The sequence below is a fragment of the Triticum dicoccoides genome, chromosome 3B, assembly GCF_002162155.2.
Source record: "Triticum dicoccoides isolate Atlit2015 ecotype Zavitan chromosome 3B, WEW_v2.0, whole genome shotgun sequence".
Taxonomy (NCBI): Eukaryota; Viridiplantae; Streptophyta; class Magnoliopsida; order Poales; family Poaceae; genus Triticum; species Triticum dicoccoides.
In genome coordinates this window covers 3,329,917-3,340,977 of record NC_041385.1, presented here as the reverse complement: position 1 = coordinate 3,340,977, position 11,061 = coordinate 3,329,917, and the positions used below count along the sequence as shown (strand labels likewise).

At 42.4% G+C, this 11,061-nt stretch overlaps 1 protein-coding gene across 1 annotated transcript in view; it reads left to right on the top strand.

The window, feature by feature from the left end:
• LOC119280391 (putative coatomer subunit beta'-3) overlaps positions 1-3,591 on the top strand; it is a 4,179-nt gene extending 588 nt beyond the window's left edge. Inside the window, exons 2-6 of the mRNA XM_037561252.1 lie at positions 212-622; positions 709-843; positions 944-1,092; positions 1,500-1,568; positions 3,310-3,591. Coding sequence (XP_037417149.1) covers positions 218-622; positions 709-843; positions 944-1,092; positions 1,500-1,568; positions 3,310-3,391 — 840 coding nt within the window. The 5' untranslated portion in view covers positions 212-217 and the 3' untranslated portion in view covers positions 3,392-3,591. The remainder of the gene's footprint in view (positions 1-211; positions 623-708; positions 844-943; positions 1,093-1,499; positions 1,569-3,309) is intronic.
• Positions 3,592-11,061: the final 7,470 nt, after the last annotated feature.

The following is an 11,061-nucleotide window of genomic DNA, read 5'->3' as shown; positions in this document are numbered from 1 at the left end:
CGAAACGTAAATGACAAAGAGCTGGGGGGCAAAAGGCTAATTTTCACCTCATCCTGGCCCTTCAAAAATAAATTCTTCAGGGTTTTCTCCAAAGCTGGGGGGCCACGGCCCCCCTCGGCCCCAACATAGCTCCGCCGTTGTTGGGATGCATTGATGGATAGTATGACGTTCATGGATTTCCAATTGTATCCATATCTATTGTGCGATGCAGACAAGAATGATGGAGCGTGAATTCTACCCTGGGTTGGCTCATTCCCTCAGAAAGCTTGGCGCCTCCTCTGATGGGTACGTTAGGTGCGTTAGGTTCATCTTGCTGTCGACGGAGAAATTGGTCGTGGTGGGTGATGGGCACGGGTACATCCACGTGTATGAATGTATGGCAATGAAGACAGTCAAGGAATTCAAAGCTCACGGCTGTGTGATCACATCCTTAGCCGTTCACCCGTCTCAACCATTTGTGTTGTCGGCATCTAGCGACAAACGGATCAAGCTTTGGAACTGGGACAAGGGGTGGGAGTGCATCCGGACATTCTGTGGACACTCAGAATTGGTGAACCAAGTCAAGTTTAATCCGCATGACAACAACACTTTTGCCAGTGCTTCACTTGACGGCACAGTGAAGGTAAATTACTAGTCCTTTTTCTCTCGTGCTCATGCGTAAAATATTGTTTGCCCATATGATATACATTATTTGTTTCTTGTTCACAGATCTGGAGAATTTCTTCTCCCACTCATTTCACCAGGCTCAACTGCGAAGAGGGTCAGGTCTGCGTTGATTACTATCCCACGGGTGGCGATCAGCAGCACTACATGGCTACAGGATCAGTCTATGGGACGGCACGCGTATGTCTTCTAGATCATCGTCATAATTCAACAAGTAACTATGTACTGCGTACGTGATTGCATGCATGCCGCACATCTCAAATTAACTTCTCTCATTCAGATCTGGGATTTGCGAACACAGAAATGTATCCATGAAATCGTGTCTGCGGATATAGTTGGTGTGATCGATTGCCAACCAAATCGTCCAGCAGTGTTGGTTACCGCGTCAGAGAACAATGGTGTTTCTCTCCACGACTCCACAATCTACAGGTATAACGGTCTGGCAGCAGTTCTTATACATTGTGGTTTACTACTCTCCTCGGGCATAATGTTTTTTTTTTCCAGTCCCAGTACTAAAGGAACACGTGTGATGGTCGTAGTAAATAAATGAACATGTTAGATATCCTCTGGACATCAATCACATAGTAACACATGAAAGTTTAAATTTGGATCAGATCCATCCGAGAGAAAGCAGACAATCCGTAAGTAACACTCTTAACTATAAAAGCTTGCTTTTCAATTAAAAAAACTTAATTATATACAAACCAGTTGACCAGAGCATGGCTACACCATTCTCCTCCTCTTCTTCTGATTTTCTTTGTTTTATGATGTGGACTATAAGTGGCTAAATTCTCTAACAAGTTTGGAAATTAATAGTAGGACTCATAATTTTGCAGGTCTGAGGGAACGGTTCATTTCGGTCTTGGCCCTGTTTTATGTTTTGCATACATCAAGGTCATAAGAAGGTAACAGAGAAATTCCCTATAACTCTTATACTTTGCCCCCAACATCTTCTTTTTAACCTTTTAGTGGGAGAATATCATCGCCACAAGAGTAGATAACGTGCTAGCAAACTAAAGCCATCTCCGCCACATCGAGAATCCTAGTACTCCTAGCCAAATGTGCCAACATCCAAGCTCAGTCATACCTTTGAGGAAGAAAAAGTACTAACATAGTCAACGATTGTTGGTTGCTTGCACACATTTAAGAAGGACGAAATGGGGCATGGAAGCACTGCTCTTTTATTTGTATTAACATCTTGAGAAATGAGATCAAGTAACTAAGGTGAACGGTTCCACAAATTATTAAAGGTTTGTAAAGTTAGGCCTCTTCCAAAGCAAAGATGTTTAGAAATGGGTTAGCCACTAAACGTCCCAATGCAGAGGTGCTTAGTTTTTTTTGCTAAGCTTCTTTCACATAATTAGTTATAGGCTGTAAATTGCGTCTTCATTTGTAGGTCATTTGTATAATGGAAAACTTCATTAAACCTACATGCATGAATGTTGTTTGGATACCATGTTTTCAAAGAACGTGTTTAAAAAAAGCAGATCTCGGACCGGATTTAACTGAAACACTGTTGGATACCGTAACCAACCCATGGATTTCCAAACTTGGTATCGCCTACACCAATAATTTCGTGTTTTGGGCTAACAATTAATAGTCATTTTTATAAAAAAATGTTCGGTGAGCCAACTCCATCGTCGGATCCCCAAAGCCAGTCCTGGATATGTGTGGTTCTTGCGGTGACCGTGGCACCGCCGCCGCATCCTGTTGTGCCGACCTTGAAAGACTCTGTCACTGTTGGCCCTTGTTTTTCATAGTCGCAGCCGCTGCTTCCGCCCTCGAAGCAGTCTGCCACTACCGGCCCTTGCCCATGGTCGCTGGAACTTGCCAAAGTAGATGACCGAAGAGGAGGAGGAAGATGTTGACATAGCCGGCGGCGACTGCCCTTTGAAGATCACATTGGCACTAGTACTCGTGGAAGAGGAGAACGGGTACATGGACATATGCGACAAAGCTTCACCGGTGAAGAATCTTAATGAAGATGCAATCATTATCAACAGCCCTATCTCATGGAAAAGTGATTCCAATTCAAACTCCGCATGTGATTGTAGCAGTGGCGGTTCTCATTCAAATTCCATCAATGATTGCAGCAGGTCGTATTCAGATGAGAGCATCAACAATGCAAATCCAGCAGAGCACACACAAACTGATCTCCCATGGTAAGGAATCTTCGGAAAGGCAGCAGAAGGAGATGAGGTCTGGGGTGAAGGTCCATCGGGACGTGCTGGAGACAAAGAGGACAGTGATGCCTAGCGAGAAGATACATTGGGTGGTTCTCAAAGGCAGCTTGGGCTCTTCCACGAGGTTGACGATCACCTGAATTAGTGGTAGCATCAAAGCTCGGTTGTGATCTTGCGTCCGATATAAAACTTCATCTAATACACATGTCTCCTATTTGAAGTTATTAAGCCAAACGAAGTATTCAATAAACCAGTTTTAACAAATCCAGAACTTAAAACTTCTTTTCTAAAAATCCTCTTTAAGCAGATTTTGCTTAAAACTTATTCCATATAGCAGCTATCCAAATGACCACTGAAGTGTGGGATCGCAAAGTAGGACGGTTCTGTAATTCAGCTTGGGGATTTTTCTTCACAATGTTATTCTACAGTTCAAACATCTGACCAGAGTATCATATGTGTGTAGCCTCGCCATTGCACATACCCTCGGCATTGCAATCGTGGGAATCGATGAATTTTCCAAGGACGCCCTGCCTCCTGCAAGGTAATTGAGGAATGGAGCAAAATAAAGCTTGAACGACGGAGCATGAATCGCGTGTTTGAGTTATGCCAATGCAAAGTTGGTGCAGAGATTGTTCTTAGCGGGGTTATTCAGTTACGTGATTACCATTGTTTATTTGTATTGTATAAGTACATAATTTTGCTTTGTACATTGGAGTATCTTCCGATACGTGAAGCATGGGTTCGCACCAAATTTACATTTCTTATGAGTTTTTGATTTTAAATTTGCTATGAACTTTGCACATTTCTTCATGTGTTTCTGATTTTTAATTTATTATTAACTTTGCGCTTTCCCGCGGATCGTATACCCCGCATAACGCATGGAATACGTACCAAAAGCGGACCCATGTCGCCTCTCTGTAGCTGCTTTGGGCTGGCCCATTTAGGAGTGAATGGGGTGAAAGCAGAGCATTAGTCAAGGTCAACGGAAGGGGGCGGCACTCCTCCAAGAGTGAACGGGCTTGGTGCAGCAATATTTGAGGAGAAACATGGTTTCCATTTAGTTTTGCATTCTCACTGATCCCCCCTGCTGATGTTGCTTGATTGATGGCAAACAATTTGTCGAACATGGGTATCCATTTAGTTTCCATTTAGTTTTGTCAAACATGGGTATCACCGATCAGATCAAAGTAATAAATCCGGTTGTTAAGCGTGTGTTCCATCGAGAGAAGTACGCTTGCATGTAGCTTGCTTGCTTGCTAGCTTTGCACACACGTGTTTCAGCTCCTGTGCAAATTGATCTACTGATAAAAAACCAACACTAGTTACTAGTTACTCCCTCTGTAAAGAAATATAAGAGAACCCTCTTATATTTGTTTACGGAGAGAGTACAGGAGAAAGCTAGTAGTATCATCTATCTACCTCCAATTAGTATGTCAATTTATACTTTGATGCACCTGATAATCGTATACAGCCGTGATACCTAGATTATTTTTTTTATCTTTTTTTTGAAATGGAGGCATGCCCCCGACCTCTGCATCATGATAATGCATGCGGCCCTCTTATTAAGAATCCAAAAAGTATCATCATAAAAGTCTTACAGCTCGCAAACGGAACGAAAAAAAATAAAATATGAAAAGATACAGGCAGACAATGACAACCGATACGGTAATAAGAAGGATAAGCTCCCTAGAGTCCTATCCTGTTATGCGAGCGTCATCCGAACCGGTTGAATATAACCCGAGCTACCATCTCCCATTTGTTGCACCCAGTAACCAAAGGCTCCCTGGAGGCCATAGGAGTGAGTAACAGGACCACGTACGGATCCAAGCTGTAGCTCTGAAGATAACCTGCAAAAAAGTTAAGGTGTGTTATCTGTTAAAAATAATATCATTCCTGCAGTTCCATATAGCCCATAATAGCGCACATATTCCAATCCGAATACGAGCCGCAGTAACCTGTTCCACCCCAGCTAACCACGTCCCAAACAAAGACGCAATATCTACTGGAGGATTGATATTGAAAGCTATATGAATCATTCTCCAAAGTAACTTGGCAAGTGGGCATTCAAGAAATAAATGCTGTATTGTTTCATCATGATCACAGAAATAACATCGTGAATTGCCTACCCATCGCCTCTTAATTAAGTTGTCCTTTGTGAGTATCACTTGCTTGTGGACAAACCACATGAAAATTTTAATATGCAAAGGAACCTTAACCTTCCATATGTGAAGTGATCTTGAGAGGGGGCCAGAATTAATCAGATCCGTATAAAATTATTTCACCGTAAACATCCCATTCTTAGTTAACTTCCATTGTGTTGAACCCGGCAGGTCGGAAAGTTGAACTTCTATGAATATCCGAAACAAGTGCATCCAGGCGGTCCATCTCTCATCCACTAACGCACGTTTGAACTAGATGTTTAAGAGAATAGTTTGAAGGACGGTGCCTACATAATCGTCCTTACGTTGCACAATATTATAGAGGGTAGGATATTGTACGACCAGGGGCGTCTCTCCTAACCACGTATCTTCCCAAAATCTTGTTGACATCCCGTTGCCAACCAAGAATTTGACCCTACGAAAGAACAGATCCTTCATTCTCATAAGTCCCTTCCAGAACGGCGAGTCAGTCGGTCTCATGGTAACCTGGCTAGCGTTTTCGAGTGCAAATACTTATTGCGCAGGATTTGAGACCACATGCCCTCCGGCTATGTCTCTAATCTGTACAACCATTTGCTCATGAGACATTTATTCTTAATTTCTAAGTTCTGAATGCCGAGGCCCCCCTGGTCTTTAGGTCGGCAAAGGATATCCCATCGCGAGAGGCGGTATTTTCTCTCACTAGTAGAAAAACCCCTATTAGTCCCGGTTGGTGAGGGCCTTTTGTCCCGGTTCTTGAACCGGGACTTAAGGGTCGTTACTAATGCCCTAGACCTTTAGTCCCAGTTCTAACACGAACCGAGACAGATGGGCCTCCACGTGGCCGGTGCGCCCACTACTAGATTTTCCATTATAACCGAGGGTCAAATTACCGTCAGATATTTCTATTCACCGTCAGATTTCTTCATAACTGACGGTACACCGTCGGCAATCTCCCGTCGGCTATGCTTGGTCGGCCATTACAGTAATAGCCGACGGTACTATAGGGTAATACCTTCTCCCACGGTAATTAGCTGACGGTGAGCCGTCGGACATGTTTTGGTCACCATCCGGCTCATAGAAACTCGACGACGCTTATAGCTGACGGTTCCCCGTCGGGTATTTATTTTCCGACAGTAATGACTTCCCTTCGACTTCTGCAATAGGTGTCGGTATATATTTGACCCTCGGGGTTCGTTATAGCCGAGAGGAGAACCAAACTGTCAACTAGTATGATTGTTGATTGTGTATACACCCCTTCGGGGTTTCCTATAGTTGAGAGGCTGATGAACACCCTCATAAATAGATTCATCGACGGTCTGAAGTTTCCATTGGCGTATTGTGTAGTTGAGATGCTTGTTGCATGGTAAGGATAGCTTTCCATTTCAAATATATCTCATAATTGCACAACCCAGAGATGACCAAGTAACACATACTATTATATTCAGCACACCTTTCAGAATATCAAAAGAATTGCATCAAAATTACATTGATCACCATGCATGATCTATGTAGGAAGTTTGAAATGCAAAAAGAAAGGTAACTAAGATCTAATGGTACAAGCATTGTGCATAAGCTAAATTAACCAAAACTTCATAACTTCACTTTGCATGTCTTGAAGAAATATCATTAATTAGACTCGCCGCCCTTCATCACCATATGTATCATAATGCTCATCACCATATAGATCATAACAATCATCACCATAGACCTCATCACCCTTGCCATAGATCACAATTCCTCTTGTGTTGTTTCCAATTCCTAAGAAATGATTAGACTAGTTGTAAGGGAGATGAAAATGATGTAATGCAGTTCAAATTGAACTGAGGATACAGTGAAAAAACTTAGATGTTATAATTGACTGGTTAGCTGCAATCTAACAGTATGGCTGCGTATTCACCTTTTGATCCTTCGCATGCAATTTTAAGGGTAACATGAATCGGCAGGAGTAAGAACTACACATTGCTCTGTGTACAAACGGAATAATCTACCAATAAACCATACTGATGTCAATTTCGTTATAAGTTTGCAGCGGTTCAGATCACATCATGCTTTTTGAATTACTTGTAACATTCGTATAATTCAAAGCACATGACATGTTTCTATTAACTGTTACAATCCTATGTCCAGAACCACATGTGCTATGCTTAGACCAAGATTGCTACAATGAAACCAAGTTTGCCGTACATTCACAAAAGCATCAAAGTCTCGAAAGCAGAGGTAGAAAGGAGGAGGCATGGCAGAGGGTCAAACATGCCTGATCATATTGTCTAATGTTGAAATATTTTTCCTTGTGCAAATTATTTCATTCTAATTGATTATAGCAACGTCTCTGCCTATGAGTTCAACCAAATTGTGCCCCTGGCATCATAATTAAGATGGATTTAATGTACAGAAAACAGCCAGTTTAAAGATAGATATCTCAGTTATGAGCCACATCTAGGAAAATAGGGCATAAGTAGGTGCATACATTATATATAGTACAACAATACAACGTAGGCAATGAGGTAAGCTAAGAAATCAGGCTCAAACAAAATGAGCATGTCTCAAAGCAAGTTATCTGTAGCATGCTCATGTTGTCTAGAATTAAATTGACACATAACTATATGGGATGTACGACTAAGAGATGATGGACTAACCTTTTCAGTATCATGTTGACGAACATCAATATCCTTTGAACGCAACTGAACTATATCTCTTCTGCCTGGCTAGGTATGTTCTTCATTTTTTTAACTCACATATGCTCTGCTCTATTTGTGATGATGCTTGCTACCATTAAATGTTAGTAGTACTAAGAATTGAATAAACAAGATACTCTGCAGTCTGCAGATGAAAAGAGAAGGAACAAAATACCTTCAGCAGCGACAGGAGGTCATCATGATTGGAAAAGGTAATCAACCGAAGGGGGTGTCCTTGCGCCGTTGCGCGGCCAGGTTCACTGTTCCACTCTTCCTCGCCCAGCATACAACTGGCTCAATAGACCACTGGATTCTGGGCGCTTGATTCGTGTGCCTAAGCTCAGGAGCTTTATATTGTTGCTCTTCAGATAGGCCCCCAACTGACACCTGCATGATAGCATAGTGCATATAAGAACCCCTGCTCTACATCTTTGAGAAAGAACACACGGGACTGATGTTAACATGTCAGTGGCTGCATCAGCCTTAGGCACATGAGTTAAATGTTACAGAACTACAAAATACTGAGAAGAAAAGCAAAAGCAAGATTGCAAGACTTAGAATTACATCTGCAAACCAAATCTGAAGGAAAAATAACATGGAATGTGCGTACTACATGAATGAAGGGCCTCTTCAATGTTACCCGGTTTGCTTGGCAGGGACTGCTAGTTAAGCTATATAATAGTGAATTATACATTTCGAGCCTGATAACACGCGCTGACATAGTGCTTCTCTTATGTACTAGTGCCAACTGCTGCAACTAGTTAGCCTTGACCAAAAAGCAAAAATACATGCATGAACACAAGCTAGCTAGCTCACCTCACCGGCACAAAATGTCCATTTGCTAGTTAATCAAACTATTTTTCAACACATAGGATTGGCTTTATTTTCCAAACTAATAGGCTTGGCTTTGTTTTTCAGCAACCATACAAAGAAATATACCTAAACAGACATGCAAACAACCATACCTCGATGTAGAACCTGAATCTCACCACCACAGTAGGCCGCCATGGCACATCTCCTCCATCTCCCCCGTATTCAACTTGAACCACAGGAGCAAATCCTGCACCCAAGCACCAGAAAACAAACCTGACATCCATTACAACAGCACATACGCCACATACACCTGCTCGACGAATTGTGCAAAGGAAGAGGCGACCAGACCTGGTATAGGCGGGCGAAGGCGGGAGTGAGCGTGGTCTACTCGGCGACATCAGGTGGCCACTCGGATGAGGAGGAGCTCCAGGAAGGGGCCGATTCATGCCATGGGAGCTGGAGGGAGAGAGAATCGACGAAGAAGACCGCCGCGGTCCTGAGGAGCGGCGTCCAGCACCTATTGGCTGGGGCAACAAGGTCAAGCCGGCCAGATCCGGCAGCGTTGTGCAGGGGGCTGCTGGATCTGAGGGCCACGAAGACGGAGACGGGAGTCGAGAGGACACTTTCGCGTTGGGAGGAAGAGCTAAGGAAGTTGGTGACGTTGCTGGGCCGGATCAACAGGCGACAACGGGATTGGCGCATGGCGGCGGCGAAGAAGTTGGCTAGGAGAAGAGGCGTGGGAGGTTTCAGAGTGAAAGGTGTGAGAGATGGGAGGACGTGGGCACGTGGCGGATAGAAGATGGGCCATATGAAAAAAAAAATGGTAAGTGGCAAGTGGGAAATAATGGCGGGAGATAAAATGGTTCCTAGTCTTGCCGTAAGTGACATTTTTTATAAAATTCCAAAAAGATATATACCACACGTATTTCAGTAATAAATAAATTTCTACCATATTGAAACTAATTATTTTATATTTCCCATAAAGGTAATTACATGATCGAAATTTCCGTATCTGATCTTTGTACAATTGGCTAATGCTACAGTTTGACATGTGTCAGACCCAAATCAATAAATCAATCGATATTTGGCACGACACGTTGTACAACATAAATTGTACATCATATGGCGTACACATGTAGCAGCTCTCTTTCATAGCAACTTGATAACCACAATATGACCAATGATTCTTAGATTGTTCATGAAGAATTATGTACAGAGGGGTAGGTATTGCAATTCAAACTCATTGTAATTTTGGCATGTTGATGTAGGCATCCTCATGATCATCTCGAAGGAAGAAGTTACCCACATTGAAATCATTTGTCTTATTGGAATGGATGAAATTGTTTCTAGGATCAAAACCAAGGTAGTATGCAAAATCTACAACCAGATTGGTAAATTACAAATATAGAGATAAAACTTCTCATTCGAAATTGCAAATCAACATTCAAAGCGTAAAGTCTAGAATACTAGTTATTGTAAATACTTGTAGAGAAAGATATCATCACGAATTAATTTAACCAAAAGAAAGAGGAATATATTTTTACATAAAACATAGTTAGCATTATAAGTCTCTAAATGTTTAAATTAGATTTCTCATGAGCTTAATGAGTCACCAGCCACTGCTCAAAGGCGGCGGCAATGCACTCCACTTTGGAAAGACGCCACGTGCCAACGTTGACAACCCAACATAGACCCAAACATTGTATACAAGACTATACTAAGCACCTCGTCCTTTCTCTACTCTGGTCGGCAACACCGTCGGAGAAGATAGGGGACCAGGTCGGGGACAACGACTTCTCCTTGACTCTCAACCTGCTCTTTCCTCATGATACTTTGTATGTGCACATTCTTTTAAAACATGTGCTTTTAAAACGTTCCTATTTGTATTGTTTTGGATCAATTTTTTAACCATCTACAAATGAAAAATAGTAATACGCACTTACAGTAACAATGCTAGAACCTAATTTCTGGAAATTTACTTACACAAAAATTATCTGGAATACAACAGTTAATCGTTCCACAACTTTATCATCGTCGTCCACTGAATCATATCATCGAGAGTGAAAGTTAACCGCCGGTTATTGCCATCCCCCATCGGGTATTTTCTGAAATAACCGAGAGTCACACAAGTACCGTCACCCATTTTCACTCATAGGTGAGAGTTTTATTTCACTTTCGGATATTTGATATCATCGTCGGTCATTACATGTAAATCCCCGTGGGTGTAGAAAAAACCGTCGGACATTACAATGAACCGTCGGGCATTACATATAGTAGACGACGGTGTAGCAAAAACCGTCGGACATTACAATGGACCGTCGGGCATTAAATTGGATACCCGAGAGTTGGATTTTCACCATCGGGAAATCTAGTATACTGTCGGTTATTAGTAGAGATACTTGTGAGTTGACAATAACCGTCGGCCATTGACACTACCGTCGGCTATTACCATAATATCCGACAGCCCGTTGGATATTACATTTCATCGTCGGAAATATGGGGATTTCTAGTAGTGGCCGAGCCCAGGCAGGAGGGCCTTTGGTCCACCAACCGGGACCAAAAGGCATCCACGCATCAGCATTTCAG